This window comes from Hakea prostrata, chromosome 11 (genome assembly GCF_041222555.1).
Source record: "Hakea prostrata isolate BN-2017 chromosome 11, UWA_Hpros_2, whole genome shotgun sequence".
Taxonomy (NCBI): Eukaryota; Viridiplantae; Streptophyta; class Magnoliopsida; order Proteales; family Proteaceae; genus Hakea; species Hakea prostrata.
In genome coordinates this window covers 18,308,996-18,334,216 of record NC_142610.1, presented here as the reverse complement: position 1 = coordinate 18,334,216, position 25,221 = coordinate 18,308,996, and the positions used below count along the sequence as shown (strand labels likewise).

At 41.1% G+C, this 25,221-nt stretch overlaps 1 protein-coding gene across 2 annotated transcripts in view; it reads right to left on the bottom strand.

Moving 5' to 3' along the window:
* Positions 1–24,506, bottom strand: part of LOC149000554 (myosin-1-like) — a 56,036-nt gene extending 31,530 nt beyond the window's left edge. Inside the window, exons 1-15 of one of the 2 annotated variants that reach the window (XM_089140615.1) lie at positions 24,308–24,506; positions 24,109–24,158; positions 23,898–24,030; positions 23,225–23,822; positions 21,227–21,331; positions 20,999–21,142; positions 20,746–20,896; positions 20,560–20,587; positions 18,075–18,240; positions 17,863–17,926; positions 17,710–17,723; positions 17,536–17,620; positions 16,823–16,926; positions 16,578–16,716; positions 15,277–15,395 (exon numbers count right to left, since the gene is read on the bottom strand). In XM_089140615.1, coding sequence (XP_088996741.1) covers positions 15,277–15,395; positions 16,578–16,716; positions 16,823–16,926; positions 17,536–17,620; positions 17,710–17,723; positions 17,863–17,926; positions 18,075–18,240; positions 20,560–20,587; positions 20,746–20,896; positions 20,999–21,142; positions 21,227–21,331; positions 23,225–23,629 — 1,524 coding nt within the window. In that variant the 5' untranslated portion in view covers positions 23,630–23,822; positions 23,898–24,030; positions 24,109–24,158; positions 24,308–24,506. Of the gene's footprint in view, positions 1–15,276; positions 15,396–16,577; positions 16,717–16,822; positions 16,927–17,535; positions 17,621–17,709; positions 17,724–17,862; positions 17,927–18,074; positions 18,241–20,559; positions 20,588–20,745; positions 20,897–20,998; positions 21,143–21,226; positions 21,332–23,224; positions 24,031–24,108; positions 24,159–24,307 lie in introns of both variants that reach the window. The other variant, XM_089140614.1, reaches the window with a different exon arrangement.
* Between the last annotated feature and the right edge of the window lie 715 nt (positions 24,507–25,221).

The following is a 25,221-nucleotide window of genomic DNA, read 5'->3' as shown; positions in this document are numbered from 1 at the left end:
GAAGAACCGTTCGTGATGATCGAGCAGTTCGCGACGAGCGGAATGTTCGGGAAGGACGGGTTGTTTATGATGATCGAATAGCACGGGATGATCGTGTTAATCGAGGTCGTGATCATATCGCTGAAGATCACCCGACCCAGATTGGTCAGGAATTGGCCAACATCAATGAGAAATTAGGGCAATTGGCTAAGGGAAGGATAATTGAGGATATTTACTCAGTCATTCGGAAGACCCCCTTTGCCGAGCCAATTGTGGGATATCAGTTTCCCCATAACTTTCGTTTGCCTACCTTTTCTACATTCGATGGCTCCGGAGATCCAACAGCTCACATTGGCTATTACCAACGGACCATGGCGCTTTCGGTAATTCGATGAAATTTTATGCGAGTTTTTGGTTCATCTCTAACTGAGCAACGCACAAAAGTGGTTTTCGAACCTCCCTCTCGGAAGGATCGTAAACTTTGATGAATTGGCGCGCAAATTCATAGGGCGATTCCAGAGTGGAATACAGGTCAAAAAGACAGAGGAAACTTTGTTTACTGTCAGACAAGGAAAAAACGAATCAATCAGAGAGTTTTTGAAAAGATTCAACAAAGTAACGATGGAGATAGAATATTTGAATGAGCAAGTAGCCAAAACTGCTCTATTCACGGGACTCACTAATCGGAAACTCCTGGAGTTATTACTACGGGATATGCCCGCGACTTATGCTTGAGTTGGTACGAGAGATGCCGAGAAGCGAGGCTGAAGTCATGGAGATTCTAGATGCGCGCCAAGGAGATAATAAAGTCTCCAATAAGGAACAAAAGGCTTCTGAGCAGAAGCAGAAGCCAAAGAAAAATGTCCGTGATCGGGTTGGAAAATCTCAGGCTTGGCGCCAAAGGTCTCCCGGTAAAAGTGAGTACACTCCATTGAATGTTCCTCGGGCTGATATTTTAAATATCATCAAAAGAAAAAATATCTTGAAGTGGCCGCCTAAAATTCTTTTGAAACCCAGAGAGCAGCAGGATCGAGAAAAGTATTGCCGATTCCACAAGGACTATGGTCATTATACAAATGACTGTCGTCATCTGAAAGCAAATATTAAGAGATTAATATCTCAGGGACACTTGTCTAGTTTTGTTAGCAGAAGGAGGGAGGAGCCACGTGAGCCACGCGCGGCTGCTCCTCAAAGGGATCGTTCGGTTAGTTCAGAACGATCAAGAGAGGCTCCAAAGTCTAAGAAGGGCAAGGAGGTGATTGAAGCTACTCGGTCACCGATCCTTACCATCTTCGGGGGACCAGAGCCCGAATCACTCCGGAGTTTGAAAACAAAATCCAAATTTGTCGGAACCGGAGAGACGCAGAAGTGAAAAAAGCTGAATGGTGAAGATTCTATCACCTTTAGCGAGGAGGACGAAAGAGGCGTTTGTTTACCTCATGATGACGCCATAGTCATCAAGGTAGAGATTCCACGGCGGGAAGTGCATAGAGTTTTGGTTAATACAGGGGTCTCAGCTAACCTAATTTCTTATGAAGTGTATCAAAAATTGAAGGTGGATCAAGACTTGATGGAACCTTCATCCACACATCTATATGGTTTGCGGTGGCACCGGGGGGAAGGATCGGTCCAGTTGGACTTATCTATTGGAAGTTTTCCTAAGGAAACAACCGTACGAATCAATTTTTTGGTGGTTCGAGAACTGCCAGGTTACAATATTATCCTCGGGCGACCATCTTTATCCAAGATAGGTGCTATTGTTTCGACAAAACACCTGAAGATAAAATTCCCGACTAATATGGGAATTGGTCAAGTCTCCTCTGACCAGAGGATCTCTCGGCAATGTTACGTTGCCTATTTAAAAGACAAGGAGGGCCCGAGGAAGGTAACTGCCCTACATATAGAAGTTCGAGACGATCGGGAAGAAACAGAGATGCAAAGACCCGAACCAGTGGAGAAGCTGGAACAAATCCAGCTGTGTACCGAGGATGAGAAAAAGATTACTTATATCGGGTCTAAACAGCTGGAGGAATTTAAAGATGAGTTGAAGTTATTTCTTCAACGGAATAAAGACGTATTTGCATGGTCTGCTGAAGACATGCCGGGGAATCGATCGGGTTGTCGCGAGAGCATAAACTCGGATAGATCCTAAGGTGAAACCAAGTGATACGTAAAAGGAGAAATTTCTCCATTGAAAAGTATGAAGCCGTTCGTAGTGAAGTTGAAAAACTCAAGAATTCAAGTTTCATAGAACCAATTGAATGCCCAACTTGGTTGGCCAACGTGGTAATGGTAAAAAAGGCAAATGGGAAGTGGAGGATGTGTACAGACTACACAGATCTTAACAAGGCTTGTCCTAAAGATTGTTATCCGTTGCCACGGATTGACCTCTTGATAGATGCGACTACAGGATATGTAAGTTTCATGGATACCTACTCAGGGTATAATCAGATCCTTATGAATAAGGAGGATGAGAAGTTTACAGCTTTCATGACTGATCGTGAAAGCTATTATTATAAGGTCATGCCTTTTGGCCCCAAGAACGCAGAGCAACATATCAAAGGGCCGTCAACAAGATTTTTAAAGATCTGATAGGAAAGAATGTTGAAGCTTATGTTGACGACATGCTAGTGAAGAGCTTTACAAAAGCAAATCATATTGCAGATTTGACTGAGGTATTCTCAGTCCTGCGAAAGTATCAAATGAAGCTGAACCCAAAAAGTGCGCCTTTGGAGTCTCCTCGGGCAAATTTTTGGGCTTCATGGTATCACAGAGAGGAATTGAGCCTAATCCTGCCAAAATACAAGCTCTGGTTGATATGGAGGCTCCCAAAACTGTTCGTGATGTGCAGTGTTTAACAGGGAGAGTTGCTGCTTTGAATCGATTCATCTCCAAGTCTGGAGAAAAATGTTTGCCTTTCTTCAAGGCACTCAAAGATTTGAAGGGCAGCAAGGAAGCAAAATGGACCAAAGAGTGCCAGAAAGCTTTCGAGGAGTTAAAAGAAGCACTTGGACAACCACCGATCTTGTCCAGACCAGAGAAGGGGAAAATATTACAGCTATATCTAGCAACGTCCCTTTCAGCGGTCAGTGCAGTACTTGTTCGTGAAAAAGATAAAAAACAGTGGCCGATTTACTATGTAAGCCCCGTGTTGCTAAATGCGGAGACAAGATATTCGCAGATTGAGAAGCAGGCTCTGGCTCTCATGATGGCCGCCAAGAAGCTAAGGCCATATTTTCAGGCTCATCCAATTCAGGTATTTACAACTTTTCCTCTTAGTAAAGTTCTTAATAAACCTGATTTATCTGGAAGGATGGTGTCCTGGTCGGTTGAACTCAGCGAGTTCCAAGTGAGCTTTAAGCCCATAACTGCAATCAAGGCTCAGGCATTAGCCGATTTTGTAGTAGAAACTACTGCACCGGTGGAATCCACCATCGAGGATCCCATTATACCAACCATTTGGGAGGTATATGTGGATGGTTCGAGTAATAAAGATGGAGCAGGAGCTGGAATTCTATTAAAAAAGTCCAGCAGGATTTATTATTCGATATGCTTTGAGATTTGCATTTGAAGCAAGTAATAACGAAGCAGAATATGAGGCTCTGATAGCTGGACTTCGGTTGTCAAAAGCATTGTCTACTTATAGTGACTCTCAACTTATAGTCAACCAAGTCCAGGGGGAGTATGGTATTAAAGAACCACGCTTGCAGAAATATCAAGAGATAGTGCAGGCATTTCAAAACCAATTTCGGAATTTGAAGATATCTCAGATTTCGAGGAATGAAAATTCAGTGGCAGATGAGCTGTCCCGACTAGCCAATGCCAAAGAAAAGAATCTAGACCCTTCGGTCTATATTGAAGAAATAACTTTTCCAAGTTATCATGAGAAAGAAATTTCTTATATTGAAGCAGAGCGTTGCTGGATGGATCCGATAATCGAGTATCTGAGAGATGACAAATTACCTGAGGATCCGAAAGAGGCAAAGTTGATCAAGATACGATCAGCGAGATTTGTCATTCAAAATGGGAGACTATACAAAAGATCTTATTCTAGACCCCTTATGAGATGTATAGGCCCCGAAGGAGCAAAATCAGCTTTGGCTGAGGTTCATGAAGGAATTTGTGGAGCTCACATGGGTGGACGAGCCCTGGCCCACAAAATTCTAAGACTTGGGTTATATTGGCCTAAGGTCCAAGAGGCTGCTATGGAATATGTTCATCGGTGTGGTAACTGCCAAATTCATGCTACAGTATCGAAGCGCCCGGCTGAAACCATGACTTCAATTCTAGATCCCATTCCCTTTGCGATGTGGGGAATTGATATCATGGGCAAATTCACCAAGGCGTCAAAGCGGACGGGAATATCCCGATAGTAGCAATTGATTACTTCACAAAATGGGTTGAAGCTGCACACCGGCAGCAATCATCGAGAAAAAAGTGGAGAAATTTGTGCTTGAGTCAATCATATATCGCTTTGGGATTCCAAAGATTATTGTCACCGACCATGGTACTCGGTTCGATCGTCCGCAATTTGAGCAATTTTAGGGAACATATATGATCGAGCATCGTATGTCCTCGGTGGCATACCCCCGAGCAATGGACAGGTAGAGGTTACTAATCGAACGCTATTGGAAGGAATAAAGAGAAGACTCGAAGCTGACAAAGCTTTTTGGGTCGAAGAACTTCATAATGTATTGTGGGCCTATATAACTACGGTTCGAACACCCACAGGAGAAACTCCATTCAGGTTGGCATATGGATCCGAAGCCTTAGCACCAGTGGAGATAATGGCGGGAACATTACGAGATCGAGAGTTCGAGGAAAAAGCAAATGAGCAAGGACTGCTTGATAGTCTTGATCTGTTGGACGAAGTTCGGGCAAAGGCAATAGCACGAACTCAACATTATCAAAGAAGGATAGCGTCTCATTATAATACTCGAGTGAAGAATCGTCGGTACTTAGCCGGAGATTTGGTGTTGAGAAACACCTTAGCTTCCGACCTGCGTCACCAAATAAAATTGGACCCTTCCTGGGAAGGACCTTATATGGTTGTAAAACCAGTTGGTTCAGGAGCTTAAAGGCTGAAGAACATCAACACCCAGAAAGAGTTGGATCGGTCGTGGAATGCCAGGCATCTCAAAAAGTTTTATCCTTGATGATGATTTCAATTTTGTTCGCGATGTAAACATTTTCAACTCAATCAATGCAATTTTTGGCTTTCAACAAATTATCTTTTGATTGGGGGGCATCATACACCACATTCAAGAACAAGATCCAACTATAAGGCATCGGATGAAAATCCGTGTGGGTCCTTCAACACTTATGGAATTTTTTCGGATCTTCTTAAGTCGAGGCATCGGATGAAAATCCGAGTGAGTTCCTTTTGCAAGGCGTCGGTTTGAAACCCGATTAAGTTCTTTCAAGACTTATTGAATTTTCGAATTATCCTTAAGTAAAGGCATCGGTTTAAAACCCGAGTGAGTTCCTTCTCAGACTTATTGTATTTCTCCGGAAATCCTTAAGTAAAGGCATCGATTTAAAACCTGAGTGAGTTCCTTCTCAGACTTATTGTATTTCTCCGGAAATCCTTAAGTAAAGGCATCGGTTTAAAACCCGAGTGAATTCATTCTCAGACTTATTGTATTTCTCCGGAAATCTTTAAGTAAAGGCATCGGTTTAAAACCCGAGTGAGTTCCTTCTCAGACTTATTGTATTTCTCTGGAAATCTTTAAGTAAAGCCATTGTTTCAAACAACTAAGACCTAATTCAACAGCGATTCAAGTGGCTAGCAAAGTTCAAGATGAAGTTAATTTCTTATTTCTTCAAAAGATCAAAAGAGGCCAGTATCAAAACAATTACAAGAGCTGGATACAATCTTCGGTCAAAAAAGAAAGTCATCATCGGTGATTATTAAGAAGTCATACAAGATCGACACAACTTTGCTAGAACAAACATATGAGTCAACCATTGGTGTGGATTCAAGGAAAAGAAGAGAAGAAATGAGGATTACAAAAAATATCTCGATATGCATAAGATCCTCCGCAATTTCATACTCTTTGTCCAGCTTGTCCAGGAGAAGTATGGTCATCGACCAAACTTGCATTCAAGGCGAGCTCGTCATAATTGAATCCTTCCAAGGGAGAATAAACAGGAGAATCTTCCAGATAATGCATAATATCTGGATCAGAAGGTGGAGGATCAATCTTATCTTTGGTCCAATCGGGAGGAGGAATACCCAGTGTCGGTAAATACTTCAGGATGGCAAACAAGACCGTAGGGAGTCGTATCAAAATGAGGATCCTTCCTTAATATTGATTCCCATACTTCGTTCTCACCATCCCGAGACGCCTCGCAAGTTATAAGCATTCAGCATATCAACAAAGGGCTTACTGTGTAAATACTTGAAGACGCAGGCTCTGCGAACATCAGTTGGAAGGGATTCGGGCAAAGGAACGACAGCTTGCCTTTGGGGTAACATTTCAGATCCTTTGGCTCCTGACTTTCCAACTGCTCGCTCCAGTTGCCGGATCTTCTCCCCGGCATCATCCAAGTCCGATCGAAGACGACCGATCATCGAATTCTTTTCTCCTACAACCTCCCAAGCTAGTTTCCTAAGGCGAGCAATCTCAAGATCTTTAGCTTCAGAGATTTCCCGAAGCCCTGGAAACTTCATTGCTCAACCTATTGAGCCTAGAGGCTGCTTCCACTTGGTTGTGGAAGTTACCAGTAAGACTCCTGCAAATAACTTCCGAGTTAAAAAGGAGCAGAAGAGTAATTTTTCAGAATCAAAAGATAATGAAGAAAGACTTACATCACCGGTGACTTCATAAAGACTTCATCCGGGAGTTTGGAAAGCACTCGCGCTCTCGTAAGTCATTCGAGCAGCAAGGCACCATTCCAACGCTCTCGTCAAACTCGTTTGACACTAATTCGGGCGAAGGATGAGAAGGATGAGCTACATCAAGAGAAGGATGAGCTGCATCACCTGTCACCCGACGGCGCTTCCTGGTGGCAAAATCCTCCAACTCCAAAGGAGAGGAGGAGGATGCCAAACAAGCACTAGAATTGGAAATAGGAGCAGCACCTGCGCTGGGACCACACCTTCATCGATGCCAATAGTTGCCTCGATGCCCGAAGAGTCTCCTTCGGGGGTGCACCAACGGTCTCTGCAGCAACGGCGTCAGCAGCGCCATCAACAACGGAGTGATCAAGATCTTCCTGGGAAAGACGAGCGATCACTTCGGGCAAAAGAGGCATAGGGGCGGCATCAATAGAAACTGTGGGAATCTGACTTGAGGATTCACCAACAGCAGTGGCCTTACGCTTGGAGGATTCACTAGCTGAAACCACCTCACTGGCCCCAACCACCGCCGACGGAATGATTTTCTTACAAGATTTCGCTCTGATAAAGTTCGGGTTGATCTTGGGAGCCACTATATAAACAGAGAAGCCGTATCAGTACAGATATCCAACGACGACAAAAAAAAAAGGGGGAAAACCCTAGTTCTCTATCACTTATGAAAATCCGATTAACTAAACCCCAAGTACTACTACTGTGCAATTTACTCAGGGGGGAAGTGGGGAAAGAGATGAGTAATCAAAAAACTCACTTGTTCAGAAGTTGATAGAGCTGTTGTTGGAGTACGAGGAATACGGAAGCAGGCAGAAGGACGGAATGTCGCTTTAGCACTTTAGCAAATCTAACTTGGCAGATAGCGGGATAGATGGAGAGTACCCACGAAGGCTTTAAATAGCCTCGGGTATTAAGACGACGATTGAAAGCTAAGGACAACCAATGGCCCAGATCGAAATGACGCTTCGAAAACCGCAGAAAGCAAGATCAACGGTCGGAGGGATGCCACATGGAAACATGTGGAGGTGAGCACCCGATGCAAAGATACCTCCAATCGTCGCACCGCCATTGTAATAATAGGTGTATTTCCGATTCATTGGAAACAGTGAATGGTATATCAAAGCAAGAAAACGTTTGGACTTCGCAGATACGAGAAGGGAAACGTGTGGACTTTGCAGTAAATGAAGTAGTGGGGAAGATTAATGCATCTTTCCGAAACGCATCTTCACAATATCTCTACAAGATTATTATTCGTCGAAGAATGTGAAGTTAAGTGATAAGTTTTATCATTTATACTTTGATATTCAAGACAAGAGTTCAGCAGGAGACAGGGAAATGGAAAGGCCAACATGAAAAAGAAGTGTCTATTCATTAGCAAGGAGGTCAATCTTTACAAAAAAAAAAAAAAAAAAAAAATAACTCCCTAAGCCTCTTCTTCATTGTTGCCCGAGGGACCCTGGTCGGGAGGACTTTTCTCAGGATCTTGAGAAGAGTCTTCCTCAAGAATGACATTGTCAGAGTCCTCTTTAGCAGCAGCTTGAGACTCGGCTTGTGACTTCTCCTCTGGAAGCGCCGGCTCGTCAGCCAGGTATGCCTTATATTGAGGGTCAGCTGGAAAATGATCATTTTCTTCCCGAGCCCAGTCTGGGAGATCCATGCCTAATTTCCCGAAGACCTCTTTATGGCACACCTCACGAAAGGGAGCAGTATCGAAGGAAGGAATTGATGCGAGAATTCGCTCCCAAACGTCATTCTGCCCCAAACGATAAGCTTGAATGTTGTAGGCACCTAGCAGCTCGGAGAAAGGTACGTTGTTCAGGTATTTCCGAACACACTCCTTCCGAAGCTCTGGCTTGATATGCTCGGGCTTGCTAGGGACCGCCCACTTCAGATATTCTTCGTTCTCCATACATTTAATTTCAAGCCTGTCACCGAACAACGTGGCAGCTTCTTTTTGCTTCCCGGCCTGCGCCGCAGAGCAAAGACGAGCCTTCGAAGCAACAAGGGCATCCTTGAGGGAGATCACTTCTTCCTCATGCTTTCTCTCGCAGCTCCTCGGCAGCTGCAGTCAGTCCGGTCTATCTCGGAATTGGCCTTGGCCAAATTCTCTTCACAGTTTGCAACAAGGAGCTGTTGCGGCCAACCCGGCTCAATGCTTCCATGTGTTGATAGAAGCTCAACACAAAGATTCCCGGGAAGGCGAAAAATATCGAAGAAGTCATAATAAATTATGAAAAAGTAAGTAAGCAAGAAGACCGGTACCTTGTGGATTGACTAACAAGGGCAACGTCATCCAGGTTTTCAAATTCCCGGCGATCGAAGGAACAAGACCGAGGGAGCTCCACTCTGCAGCTTTCTCGTGGTCCCGAGTCACCCCGTCGGTCAACTTCGGGGTCCACCGGGGGTGAAGACCTCCACACAATCCGTTGAAGTTTTGGATTTTTTATGGGAGGAAGCATCAATTGTATCATGCCTCCTTTTGGTTCGGGCGGAGGAGGAGACATTAGACCTCTCCACCATTGGCTTCTTCCCTTTACCCGAAGCATCGCCCATGGGCCCGATATTCCCGATACCCCTATAAGAGGGGTCGGGAGAGGGAACGGAAGCTTCTTGATCTACGGTCAAGGCTCTGGGTGATCGTTGCTCGGCTGTCGCAACGGCCCTAGCGGCCTTCACTCGCAGGTTCTCAGGGTTCATTCTTGGAGGCACCGCAAAGAAGAGCAAGAGTCGAATTAAAGACATATCACTTCAAGAAAATTAAAGGATGATGGTTAGAAGCTCACAATGAGCCAAGCCCCAAGATCGAAGAATGGAGTTATACTCCACCTCAAGTCCATGTATCTCTTGATACCATGGAATGGATTTGATCTTCCTGACAGCCGCCTCGTCTTCTTTGGATAAGGGAAGGCCTCGGTTATTCTCGAAAGAAGAAGTACACCGCCTCCAGGCGGTTGGGAAGTTAAGATCCGATGGAGGCGCTCGACAGAAAAAGTATCGTTCGCGCCATCTTTTGTGGTTAGAAGGGCAAGTTCTTTTGGCAAGGATGCTGCCCCTCCAATCAAGTTCAGCCTTATTGCGTTTGGACAGAAAAACCCATCCGGGAGGATGGGAGATAGAAAGAACATGAAAATGTACAAAGAGAGAAAGAGATGGCGTAATGCCATGTTCAAAACACAAACCCAAGAAGCCGACGATGAGACGCCAGCTATTGGGAAGGAGCATTCCGGGACAAATGTCCCAATGATTCAGAACCTCGGAGAACAAAGAATTAAAAAAGGGAAAGCGAACCCCGCTTTCCAGTGCATCTATGTACAGAGAAAATTCACCCGAAAGGGTTGAATTAACCCTCTCATCAGGATGGGGAGCCCTAACCTGATAAAAGGAAGGAAAATCAAAATCTTGGATGGCTGAAAGAAGGGTTTCCTCCTTGTAAATGGAGGGAACAGAGCCAGGTCCACCATCGGACCTGGAAGTTTGAGGCTGCCTAGAAGACTCGGCAATCTTGGAAGATCCAGACTCGAGGAGGACAGAAGGAGTTTCGGTTTTTCTCTCTAAACCTTTTTGAGAAACTTCAGCAAACTCACGCCAGAGGACAGTTAGGGTTTTGTTATCACCATCCGACTGTTCGGAAGGAGGAGAAGCAAAAGTTTCATTACCACTACTATTACCAACACTGGGTACCAGAGAAGCCCTATTATCCGCCATTACTTGTTTCAAGAAAACTACAAAAAGAAAAAGACCAAGAAAACTTACCGATTCAGTGAGGCAAAAGCTTGAGAGCAAGAAGGCGCGAAGCAGACAACAAAGGTTCAAATTCCGGACAGGAAGAATGAAACCTACGAAGACAACGAACCGCTTTTAAAACACCCACACGAGTGTTCGGGAATATGAACGATCGAGATTGAAAGACGTTTTGAAAGTTTGAACTCACGAATCCGAAACAAGCGTTCGGAAACCGTCGTTTGGATTACGTGAGACACGACAGATCGACTACAAGGAGACACGTGGCCTTACCCTCACAACGCTCGAGGAAAAGTGACAACCGCATTAAATGTGATATGACATTTAATGGAGCACGCAGAGACTATCATCTGACGAAGAACCCAGTTAAAAACCAAGCCCTCGGGATCGACCGAACGCTTGGTCTGGGGGGCTCGTGATATGGAGAAATTATGATTAGACCGGGTTCATACCTGGTTCGACCCTCGACCCCGGTTGAGACAGAGGGAACCGACTCGCTCCCGAGCGAACCGGATCCAAAAGATGGCTTGCTGAGGAAGAAAACTTATTCAGCTACAAGCACGCCCTAATCCTACTTATGGATTAGGTTAATTATCCTAATGATGGCATACTCGAAATGACGGCTGCGGCTAATCATTATCGAAGGGATAATCATCACATAACCTAAAGGTTATCTCAGGAGTCCTCTACTAGTCCAAACTAGTAGAAGTCTATTGCTCAACGGATCTAACTATTAAGATCCAACGACTACCCGAAGAAGGCTCAAGTGCATCCAACGAAGGAGATTCGAAGGTACACTTTATATAAACCTCACTACCATACGAGGTGAGGGGATCGAAAACACACAATCTGAGACTCAGACTCAGATTCAGATACATACTGATAGACATAAACTATCAGCGGCTTACGATCTAGATCACCTTTCCCAGTTCTTTATTCCTTAGCTCTGTGCTTCTAGCAGAGCCGTTTGTGATTAAGTTCATCAACTGACTTAGCCTTCGGAGGTGGATTCCCGACCCCCGCGGTCGGGCCACATCTGACGCTTTCGTTTTGCAGGTCATCACGAGGAGATCTAAGGGCTGAGCAGATTTTGGACGCATCAAGTACACACTTAGCAAATCCTAGCAGAGAGCAGGTCCAGCACCCTCTATTAAGATGAAAGCTAGAATAACAACAAAGAATGATTCGCTGGACAGCACCCAAGGAAGGTTGGCAATAAATGTTGACAGTTCTTCCTTTTTGAATGTTGCTTCTAAGACTCAAGCTGGTTATGGCGGCATCGCGAGAGATCATTTGGGCCGGATGTTATTTTATTTTTATGAAGGTTGTGGGGAACAATCGGCAGCTGTGGCAGAAGCATTGGCAGTAAGGTCAGCCCTAACCCGGGCACAAGATTTGGGGCTCTCCAATATTATTGTCGATGGAGACAACTGGGATGTCATGGATCTTCTTTTACATCCTCAAAGAGAACCATGCTGGAAACTTAAGTCCTTTATACACAATAGCCGAATTTTAGCACATGGGTTTGATTCAATCCAGTTTATTCACTCTTCGGAAGGGCAATGGTGCTGCAGATTGACTTGCAAAGGAAGGTGCAAAGTCCCAACAGAAATTTTGGACCGATTCCTATCCTCCTTTTTTTTAACTTGGTGTTTATTATTTGATGCTTTAGGTTGTAAACAAACTCGTGGTTTTAATCTTTAATAAACTACTCTTTTACCCAAAAAAAAAAGAAGCCAGAATACATCTAAGAGACAGAAGAGCATTCGCATTATCTTACAGGGTTTGAATCACCACTGAAACACATCTAAGAACAGATGCTATCAGGTTTAGAATACCACCATTTATTGGGAACAGATTCACGGTGAACTCTCAAGTGAAGACTATCAAAGAGAGGCCGCCTAATCAACAGCAGCATCATTTGTAGCATGCAGCTGACATGTGATCCAGTGAACTTCAATTCTTCCATAATCACAGGCTTCCCCCTGATCCAGATGATGCTTGCTTTCTACATGGCCAGAACCCTTGAATCACTTGATTCATGATTCTTCATGGTTTTGGTTGTTTTAGTTTTTCAACCATGCTTTATATTGAACCCACAAATATTTTTGCTTGCAATTTACTTTTAAAATTTCTGCTCTTTTAATTGACGGGAGAAGGATATTCCCTTTTTAAAGTTGAGCAAGCCAATGAAGTGTTTGTATATTCAAAGGGTAAAACGTCAAACAAAAAAGCCAGTAATTTTCATGGTATTTCCAAGCTTCCCCTGGGAGTCCTGGAAACTCCTCCATCTATGGCTGTGTCATATTCCATCACCTTGGATAGCAGCATTGCTGCAGTTGTCTCTTTGAACAGGCCAGACAGACATTTATACATTCTTCGTCCTTCTCATTTACTGGTTTTTCAGTTTTCGTACTGGTTTCAGGTTAGTAAGTCCAATTTTCTTTGAGGACTCTCTGGAATCTCTTTGAAATTTGAAAATTCAGTATTGAATCCACTAGAATATTGGACTGATTATAACCAATTTCAATCTAAACTGGTCGTTGTAGACTCAATTCATTGGAGTCCTAAGGTGATGATGGCTTCGTTCTTACATTAGGTCAAAGACACTAAAGCCCGGCAAAGCCAAAAATTATCAAGTAGGGGAGGAAGTCGACTCACGTTGGAAGGATCTTCTATGCGTAACTTTGGCGTTTAGAAAAGACTACTTGTATGGGTATTTTGGTCTTTTGGGTAGTTTGAAGATAAGGGTTATTTTGGTCTTAATTAGTTTTAAGTACAAGGGTATTATATTAATTTAACAATGGCATAGGTAGAATTGACATCTCATACCACTTAACTAAGCAAGTTGAAGATAGGAAGCATTTGATGTGAACACAGAGACCCCCTTAGCCAAAACCCTAAGTGGAGCCCCCTAGATGGCTCCAAGAAGCCCCAATAAACTGGCCGAACTCCCTAGTAGGGGTAATTAGGGCATTTCCAGCCCTCTTTACTTGCCTGAATTAATTCCAGCTTCAGTCTTAAAGTCTTATTTGAGTTTTATTCCGTAAATTGAGTTTGTTTTGAGTTAGTTATTGAGTCCTTGGTTATCTTAAATTTTAACACATGTGCTTTTAAAGTTTTAATTAAACAAGAATTTGACATGTGTTTACTTAAAGTCTAATTTTCATCACGTGTCTTTAGATCTTTAAATTCTAAGTCAAGAGTCCAGATTAGGTGGCAGAATCCTAGTTTGTTAAGGAATCCCACTTAGTTTTAAAGTCTTTTAGTAGGCTATAAATAAGCCTACCGTTTCCTTGTAACTTTTCAAGTTTGATCGAATAAAATTAAGAACCTTTGCGGAATACTGGGTCATGGTTCTCTTTGGGAGGGCCATGGCGGATTTTGAAGTCTTTCAACTACAATCAGCAGCTAATTTCCATTCACAGCAACCATTAGTCCTCTATGGAAGCTCCTGACAAGTAAGTAAACCACCAGCCCCAATCTCCCCTTCTTCCCTACCCATGCAAACCTTCCCTAGCCCTGCCCCTTCATCTTCAGCCCCTCCCCTGCGTCTCCTGTGTTCTGCGCAACCCAGCAGGCCTTTCCCCTTGCTGCTACATCTCAACAGCAGCTTCCCCACCCCTACAACTCTCCTATTCCTCTCCCCTAATCCCTACAACACCTTCCACCCTCTCCCCCACCTTCCCCCTAGCCTACGTTCCCCATTCTACCCCCCCCCGGGGAATAAAAGCCTCTTCTTACCAGCGACAACAAAAGTACCCTTCCCCTTTTAAACCCCTAATCCCCACCCGCTTTGCCTCCCCTTTCTTCCCACTTGGATCGCAAATCACTCCTATTCCCATCCCTACTCTCAATTTCATCTAAACCCTAAAACCTGAACTCTTCAGAATTTCTGCACTTCGTCTTCTTCTTCTAAATTTCTGCAACTTATTTTTCAAACTTCTGAAACCTAAATCCACTGCAATTCAGACTCTCCCCTAAGGTCTGAACAGCCAAGGCAGCACAGCCCCTCTCCCACCCTAGTCGAACCCCCCCCCCTTCCCAAAAAAAAGAAACCTAGTTTTTAAATCTTGTTAAAAATTTTCAGATCTGAGTTAAGCACTACAGCAGGGTTTTGGAGTTTATAACACCCTAGAATAACCTTTCTCTTTGCTGGAATTTCTGGGCAGCCCTTAGTTTTAGGAAAATTCCACTACTACCCCTAACCCTAAAACTGGGTTTACATCTGCATTTTGTCAACTATGCCGGGTAAGAGGAGGTGTAACTGTCATTATCCAAATAACAGGGGGTCTAAGTGTCATTTTGGAGGTAAATGTCATTTACCCTAAATAATATGTAGCATAGAAGATTCTGTTTAGGGAAGGGCGGGCCTGGCGCAATGGTGGAGTCTCTCCACTGTGCGCTGGAGGTCGCGGGTTCGAATCAGCCTCTCTGCAAAAAAGCAAGGGTAAGGCTGCCTAGAAAGTCCCTTCCCCAGACCCCACAATGTGGGAGCTTCGGCACTGGGTACGCCCTTCATAGAAGATTCTGTTTAGGCATAGTCTAATTGGGTTAGATTAAGTAACAATCATTTCCTTGATGAACCCACGACTAAGGAGGATACAATCTTCTTGAACATGGAATTTACTGACCAGTAAACCAGCGAAAACTTGTGTCTGTAACACGATAGTTATAAATTTTCCATATAAAGATTGTGTCACCTGAGATAGAGTAAGCTTTTGGACAATATTATCGTTTCCAACTCTCATTTTGCGGGTTGACAAAGCTATGGTTAGTGCATCAACAGTACATCCAATCAATTGAGCAACAATGTTGAGACCTGAAAAGTAAAATTCCAATAAGTGTTACAAGGGACATGAAAACAACTATTCATTGATAATGCATGTCTGAAATAGTTTAAGAAAAAAAGCAGAGAGCAAGAAGATCGGTGTGCACATTTCTTAACAAACTTTAAAGAGTGATTAATTAAAAATCCTAGCCAATTTCAGTATTTGCCAAATCAACAAAGGAGCGGCTAACTATTTTGGAATATGCATAACAATTACAGTTTAACTCCCTACAAAGAGATATATGTGATTAATATAACAATTTTCATGATTTCAATCATTTCATGAGAAATACAAAACAGCACTTGAGATGGCAACTGATAAACTACAAGCATAGGTCATAGGTTGACTGCTGTGTCATGTTGACAAGATCACCACCATGTAGAACAAGTCCAGAAACGAATATATATTGCTCGAGTATATTTTTATGTTGCTTCCACATGGAGCTGGGGATTGTATCATTCATAAGGCTTAAATTGTAATGCTCCGTTGATTATGCAGAATTCCAAGTTCATTTACTAGTTTTAGGCTTTTAGCAAACTGAATTTTCATTTAGCAATTATAAATTTCTTTCTTGTTACAAAGTTGCAGTTAATAAATTTCGAGCACCTGACTGGCATCTGTAGGTAGTTAAAAATAACGCAGTTGTTTTGATTATACAAATTTTCATAAGTTTCTGTATATAAGACAAGAAGGTCCTTCTTATGTTTTCAGAAGTTTGTTTCCATTTTTGTGAGTCAACAAGTATTTTTAGGACTCTATTTGCAAAGCTCTACTCTTCTTTTGAAGCATATTATAGCTCTACAGCTTTACTGGAATTAATGAATAAGATTTGAGTGTCAGTTTCTGAGATGTCTTCATGCCTCATGAGTGGCCAGCAGGTGGCCAAAGTTTCTTCTTGTTTTTGTTTTTAGCATATATGCTTCTCCTTTTCTTCACTTACCAAGTTACCTTCATTGTTCTAGCTAGACCAGCAGGTGGCCAAACCCTTAATCTTCTTTTTAGAAATCCTAGTTTACCTTCTATTACTCCTTTTCTTATTACCTAATTTGTCCAACCAGAAAATCTCTATCTCTATGCCCTTTTGCTTTATAAATGATTTCAGCACATATAAGGATTACAATTATCTACAATACAATTTCAACATGCTTATTTTAGCTTCAAAATAATTTTACCTTCATCCACCACAGGTTCAACATGGTTTTCATTATCGATCACATTAAAAGAGATGTTACCCAACCACAAAACAGCTGCAAGCATTGCAAAAACATTCTGCTGATTTTCTTTGCTTATATGGACAATATCCATAGCTTCCTGAAATAAGGAAGAAAGGCATTAAGCACAACACAAAGAGGTAAGAGATAAAATTGCTTTTGCAAGTTCAATCCAATCAGAGTACATCATTATTTTTTTTAAGTACCATAACAGTGTGAAACCGTTCAGCATCATCAACCCCAGGAATAGAAAAGCAACTGCTCTGGCTCAAATATTTGTACTCATTTACACTCCTTAGATTTAACTTCTCTGTGATTCAACGTCAAAAATGGGCAACAAGAATTAATGTGAATAGAGTAACTCATAAAGCAAAAGAAATCATACTGTACCAAAAAGGATTTCAAAATTTTCAAATATCCACATCATGTTACTGAAAATTAATTTCAACAGTGACACAAGGGAAGGCAGACTGCAATAAGTGTTTGGACCAGTGAACAGGGGAGGGGAATTAAAGGTTATTATAGTCTATGAGAACAAAATGAAAGGGTAATTTTAAGATTCTTAGTTATTTCTGTGTTCATTATAAAAGAGATGGAAAATTCTGTCACAGATGCATCACAAATCCAACTCATTAAAGCATTGGAGATTCTGAGTAAGTAGCCCTATGCTGACATATTTTAACTTCCAAGAATGAGCAAATTGGCTGAAGCAAGAGGTCAGGACAGCAGGACAGGGTGTAGCATGTTTTCAATTGTGTAATCACCTCTACTGAACTTGAGAGACATTTCAGGACGAAATGATGAGTTCAAGTATTCACAATAAAAATAACAACTAAATATTCAACAAAATGTCTCCTAATGCAGAATGCTCGATACAATTATATGAGAAAACAGTAGAAGACAACATGACATTGACTACCTTTAAGTGCTGGTGGAGCTCCAGAACAGAGCTGATAAAATATATGATATGATCGTTCACCCACTGCACATTGGACCACCCTCGACTGCTCATATGACAGATAATACAATTTAGCAACTGGCTCTTAAAAATTAGATAGTTCAATGAGAATTCATTAAAGTGGAAAGCAAATACCTTTTCAAGTAGAACTGCAAAGAAATAAGAATCAAGTTGGCAGGAGTGAAACCAAACCCCCCCCCCCCCCCCCCCCAAAAAAAAATTTCAGGTTAAACATTTACAGAAGGGAGAAGCATTAGTAATGCCAGGCTCATAATCAAGATAACTTACATGTCTGAATTTTTGCACCAGAAATTTTTCCAGTTTCACTAAAGTGAATTTCTATGAGCTTACCCTGTAAAATACCCACCAAAAAGATATTATACCAACAGCACAAACTTTGGCAAGGTCATCGTGGAACAGAATTCAATGTATTGTCACTTCAGGTAAATGGTCAACATGAAGTGGCCTTTTGAATCGATGAAAAGGAACTGAGAGCTTACAAAACGACTTGAGTTAACATTTCTTGATGTTTTTGCGTTACCAAATGCTTCCAATATGGGATTAGTCTTCAGAATTTCATATTCTATTCCACTACCACCTCCAAGTGCAGCCAAATATTGCATAGCTATCTTTGCTGTTTCAGTTTTCCCTGCTCCACTTTCACCACTGAGAAAACAGATGAACATGCACCAAAGACAGATGAAACTTCATCAAGTATAGAAGTCAAAATCTACAGCCAATAATTCTATACAGAAATTGAATGAACTACCCAAAATTGATCATAGCAAATGTTTTATCTGGTGGAAAGAAAAGTAGAGACATGATAAATCAGAAATTGATATACAAAAGTGCAATACATCCTCTCAATAAAATAAAATTTATTGGAGATATATTTTAAAATTATGATAAGAATTCTACTAAGAGATTTACAAGTTTCGTAATACAGTATCTAATTTCAAAAAATGAAAATGAAGGAATATCTGGTTTTTGGGTGAACAAGAACAGATTATCTTGTCCCCTGCACTGTTTACAACACCCGTATCCCCAAAACCTCTCCCTTGTCTAGCTTCATTTCTAATGGCGCATGGACCCCCTCCCCCCACCCCATTCTCACACAGGTTTGGGACTCCCTCCCCCCCCCCCCTCTCTATCTCCCCGAGAGACCTCATTGTCTAGATCCCTTCCCCTTCCAAAACCTTCTCCATTTCCTCTGCCTGGAACCTCATCAAACCCCACAACCCGAAGCCTCCCTGGCCCCCTCTGGTTTGGTTCAAAGGTCACATCCCCCACCACTCCCTTACCCTTTGGAGAGCCCTCGACTTGGCCCTCCCCACCCAATTTTTCCTTATTGACCGCCATATCCATACCAATCCCAATTGCATCCTTTTGTTGGAATAGTTTAGAGAATCTTGAGCACCTTTTCTTTTCTTGCCCCTTCTCCAGATCTATCTAGGGAAAAGCCATTTCTTCCATTTGGCCCCGTTCGAGGCAATCCTATAGATTTTTTTGAGATTGGTCTTGGATTTTGAGAACCTTTCCAGGCACTTCCATTTGCGATTGGATTGGTAAGCTAGTGTACTTGTGCCTTGATCCATCACCCTTGGTGGGAGCGTAATCTTAGGAGATGGACTTCCAAATCCCAATTCATAGATAGGATTTGAAGTGCCATCCATTTTGATGTCTCATCTAGGCTGGCAACTATTCCCCATCCCCCTGTTGATGACACCCCAAGGAACAGGCTCATTGTTGTATCCTAGGGTCTTAGTTCTGCTTTTCGGTCCTCTTCTTAGAGGCCTTGTTGTCTTGTTCTCGTTTCTTTAATATATTTATTTATTCATCCAAAAAAAAAACAAATTATCTTGTTAATCAACAATTGATAGTATACCTTCAACAAAGCAATGCTCCTATAATAACTTGTTACACGTTTTGGTGGTGATCCTAATGGACTGTTTTCCAAGATCTGTGATAGAAGCTGAGGGCTTGAGTCACCAAGCCGACGGATCCCATCACTACTCTTATTGCTCAGAAGTTGTGAGGACATAGGACATAGGACCCACGGTATGGTATGACCCACCCCAATGGATAAACCCATTTACTCTTTTGGAGCATATTTATATGCCCAAACATTCTCTTATAAAGCACAGTGAGATTTGGGGTTTTCAACTTAGGGTTTGGGGTTAGAGGTTGTAACCTCATTTTGGTTATTTTGAGAGGAACCTCCATTGTAATGTTATTGCTTAGTGAGAACTTCTTCAGCTTTTTCAGTGGACATAGCACATCTCATTGGTCTGTGAACCACATTAAATCTTTGCATTGTCTTTGATCTGTTCCCTTTTCAATTTGTTATTTCTTTGTTGTTCATTCTAAACAGATGTTTATAGGTCAAAGAATCAAAAAGCAACCAAGAATCTAAAGATTTAAGCAATCCAAGATAGCTACAATAAAGCACTTGATGCAGGCAAATATCTCACAAATCCTAAGTGGGCTACAACAGTTGTCCATCATGTAAAAGATTCAGAACCAAGCAAGGATGCAAAAGCCATGAACTGGGTGAACTTAAATGTAGAGAATGACAAAAAAATAGGTACAATAAAAAGAAAATAAACCATCTAAAATGTTTGGGGACAAACCAAAGAACTCATAGCAAAAATCTCAGAAGAACGGTCAAGCATACCAGTACATGAGGCTTCCACAATTGCAGGGTCTTTTTTTTCTTTTTTTGTCGTTCCAGGGAGGGGGGTTGGGATTGGTTGTAACCATGCAGTCCCAGAAGAAGACTAAAGCATATAAATGTGGGACAGTCCATACCAGATGCTAAAACTAACTTTTTGCAAGAAGTTCCTCAGATGGTTTACAAGAAAGGAAGGAAGGAAAGAAAAAAAAAAAAGGGTTGACCCTATCATAAGCACCTAATAACTGCTTGCATATGAAAAGAAGCACATAATGTCAACTATATAAAAACTGGGACCTGGGACTAGTACTAACCTTATAATGATTGATTGGTTGACTTCATCTGCAAAGTTACAATGGACATCATCAGAAATCCATGCAAAAGTTGATATCATATTAAAAAAAGGCATTCAATGACTTTTCAGTTTGGGGGGGAAAAAAGATACAACTGACAGGGAAAATCTGGGGGTAGAACAACTATCATCAAGCTAGAAAAACCACCTCGAATCATTTCACGGATGGCTGTATCTGCAATCGCATACACATGGGGACTATCCATAGATTTGCACTTATATGCTTCAATATAATCATTTCCATACAAAGGCACCTCTTTAAATGGATTTATGGCAACCAACACTGGTCCTGCTTTAGTCTACATTTCACACAAACATAATATAACAAGGGCATATAAAAAAGGGTGAAATTCTGAAGAAACAAATCCACAAAGAATCCAATATTAGAAGAGAAAACTCACATATATCAGATCCTGAGTGTATCTATATTGAAGATTGTACAGTACTGATGGTTCATTTAAATAACTAAGCTGCAGGAGATCATCTACACCATCAAGGATATCAGGATTTGCAGGTAATAGGCTTTCAGCATTGACATTCAAAACCTGATATCGAGAATAAAGCAACAGATCAAAACAAAAGTTTGTGCATCTTCCTTACAAACTCCCGATTCACAGATTGTCACTTACTCTCCCCTCCGGAAGTGAAATTGCACACTCAGTCCCTGAAGTTGACAGAATATTCCCCAGTGCCCATTCACCATTTGGAAGTTGACACCAAAATGAAAGCTTCTTCTGAAACAAACAACTTCAGCATGTAGGTATCGCAATCAATTTGGAGTATGCTTATTATTTCAATATATATAGTATATTTTCAAGATATCCAAGAAATTATCTAGTCACATGTTTAACTAGGAGAGCATATTCTCTTTCTATAAGACAGCAATTGTAAGAATCTTACAAGTGTATGAATGTGATATAAGGATAATTAAGATCCTCTCCAAATTCTAATCTAACAAGTGTATGGATGTGATATGAGGATAATTAAGGTCCTCTCCAAATTCTAACTGGAAGTTACAATTGAATTCCTATTAAAGTAAAGGTGTCTCAGTTGTAGTACAAAAAATCCTAGTTGTGTTTAATACTTAATTGGAAGATGGTTCTAAATGTTATGTTATTTCCATAATTATTCATTAGTCAGCTTTTAACACCTGCCCCTCCCTTCCCGGTTCAAGAACAAAAACTGGTGTTTTAGCAGTAACTAAAACTTTAACTTTCTACTTCTAATGTAGGAGTTTCTCACATCAAAAAATTCTATAACTATTACTATCATAAAACATTGCTAAAACCAAAAATATGGAATAATATTCATTTATTTTGATATATAAAAAACTATTTTTGTTCAGAACAGTTATAATAGTATTCACACATCAATTAAGAATTGATCAGAACATAACTCCTTCAACATAAATCAGATCTAAGCAACTTGGATTGTTGGAAAGCTGGTTATGTGCTTTACCTAACACAGAAAGTATCATTTAAAGGTAAAATCATTTGACCAGTCAAACTTTCTAGAGAGAAAAACCATTTCTCCAAATTATGAGCAATTTGAAAACCTTGACCATAGGATCATATCTTCAAATTAGGTATAACAAGATAAATGATCAATTCCAAGAACAACATAAACTACAATTGAATGTTTTATCAGTTTTAAACTTCCCATAGTGTGCTTCTTCAGTTCTGCTATTTTCTAGTTCTCATGTCACATGCATATAGAAGCTTTTGCTAATGTTCACTGTAGGTTCTCCAAATGATCAAAGCCCCACATCTGACTATTGTACCTTTTTAGGGGATAAACCTGTGATTTGGCATAGCAAAAGCAAGCAGTTGTTGCTTTGTCTAGTGCAGAGGCCAAATTATGTGCTATGGCACATGGCATATGTGAATTGTTGTGGCTTAAGCATCTCCTAACAGATCTTGGTGTTAACATTCACTCTCAAATGTGGCTATACCATGATAGCAAACCTACCATTAGTATTCCTCATAATCTAGTTCAGAATGTCAGGAAAAAGCACCTGAAAAAAGATCATTATTTTATCAGAGGTTCTAGACCAAGGAGTTACACATATTCCCAGTGTTCAATCTGGTGACCATTTGGCTGAGCCACTGATGCCTTCGTTAAAGGGCTTAATACCAACTCAGTCCATTCTATCTTGTGCAAGTCAGGCACATTTTATATAATATGTACCAACTTGACGGAAGTGGTGTAATTTGAACAATTGAGGAACTACTTGGGGTATATTCTATCCTGATGATATATTTGTATTTATCCTTTCTTATAAAAAAAGCTTAAGAGATGCAATGTAAAAATAATGTGCATTGTCTGTCCACCTGGTTCAAGTAAATCTGCAACAATGGAAGGGAGAGAGAAATGTAAGAAAAAGTTGCAGCAACAATGGAGATGACCTTGTATGCTGCCCAGGATATACAAAACAAAGAAAATGCAAGTTTCGAAAATATTTATTAAAACAAGTAATGGCAGAAGAAATGGATTACTCCTTCAACAGTCAGTTCAAAATCCCGTGGATGAGAAAACGGCAATTCCGACTATATTCAAAGAAGAAAGGGAGGGGAAGCCATCCTATACTACAATGTAGAAAGCAAAACTGCTAACAAGGCCATAATTACCTTCTTGGCTGCAACATAAGCGTTAGTGTCACTCCACTTGGGATCCCTGCGGCACGGCGAGTGCATAGGCAGAGCAGACGTTGCAGAATCCAAATATTCACCACGTTGAGAAGGTCTCTCAGTCTCTTCCAAGGATACAGTCCTACTACCATAGGGAGAGTCCTCATTGCTCAGATCCATCTTGTCCAAACCTTCCTCAACCTCACCAGCAAAATCGTCGTCGTTAAGAATGGCAGAAGAAATTTCGTTACTCGTGATATGAGATTTCTCCCTATAACTGAAATCCAAAGGCAATGATCGGATTGACAACAACGAGGGCTGAACTTGACCTTTCAGTGACGGTTTCTTCAGAATTTCGCCGACAGAGTTTCGTGGTCCTGACGTGTCCATCTCAACTGGTGCCATCAGAAAATAACTGAGAGCAGAAAAAGGCCCTTTTTTCCTCGGAAGTTGCTTATCAAACTATAAAAAGATTTCGAATGGTCACCTATCCTTTTCGGTCCACCTCAATAGCCAGGGACCTTAAGCTTAGAAGCATAACAAAATGCTATTCGTCCCTTAGCCGCCATTATAAATTCCAGTACAATTATTGCATCAACTGAGAAGAAACCAAGGCGTTGGATGTAAGGGAGTATAAAAATACTAACTTGATCCAGTTCCAGCTTAAACTCACTTAGAAGTCTCGGAAATGGATCAAATCTCTCAGTTGCGCGCTTCAAAGCTCAGCCACTAACACATATTTTACACTTAGAAGACACAAGCTCCCAATGCTCAACAGATCGACCTCTAGTATTCAACCAAAAATCCTACAAAACAATGGCATAAGTATTAAAACCACTGAAAGAATCCGAGCAGAGCAACTCTACAACTTCACGATCTCTTACATACGCAAACTTTGAAGTACAGCTGATGGGAGTTCCGACGGATCTAGTTTCTGCAAGAAGATGAAAAGAAAATGATTAAAAACATGACCAAATCGTCGAGACGAACTCAACAGACATCTTGATCTTCTTACATTCTCCAAACGTAAGAAAAACGAAAAAAATAATAATAAAAAAATTTTAGAGATGCTTATGAACTTACTAGACTCAAATGCAACTTCAAAATTGGTGAAGATTCTAAATATTAATAAAGAAACAGTTTATTTCTCCAACCCGATCTCTGGTTTTCTGAGAATAAATTCGTGGAAAAGCAAGGCTTATGAAGAAGAAGCAGCAGCTTTGGATTGTTTTGTTTTTTTTCTCACTGTTGAGAAAAAATCAATAATAGTCAAAGGACTCAAAATCTAGTCTAGTCCAAGAAATTCAAAACATTTTTAAATTTCAAACCATACATCTATACCTGGGGTTTTCTTGAAATGACAATGATACCCCTAAACACCAATGGAGGAAAATAAAAATCTTTCTCCAAACAAGGGGTTTTATATATTGTGGATGGTGCCATAAGGGTATTACATAATGTAAAGTAGGGCTTCCACCCTAAGATTGAGGGAGTTTGAATTCTAACCTCCTATCAGTTGAGCCACCCCTGGGGATTATCAATGGAGAATTGTTAGCACCTTGTAACAATTTATCTTGTGAACACTATAGTTGATCTACTATAAATTTGGACGAGTTAGGATACTTTACCCATTGTACTCCCATCACATCTCTCCATTACACATTAGAAGGTTCAAGCATTAAGTGGATCACAAACAAACCATCCTCCTAAACATGTAGTGCTAAAGGCATGAGGCGATCGCAATCATCTACTCAGTTTAGACAAAGGATCTTATTCGCTACCTTAAGGCTATGTTTGGCTTCCTTTTCAAAACTCAAGTGTAAGAATTTGATCCCAAAACATATTTTATTGGCTTCGAAATAAATAAAAAGCGAATCCTACTTATTACACCCGAAAAAAAGGCCAAGACTGCAATACTACTCTAAATGGTAAAAGTTAGGTCTTAATGGTTAAATCCACCCTGGCACCATCCCAAATCTGAATAAGGTATGGCCTTA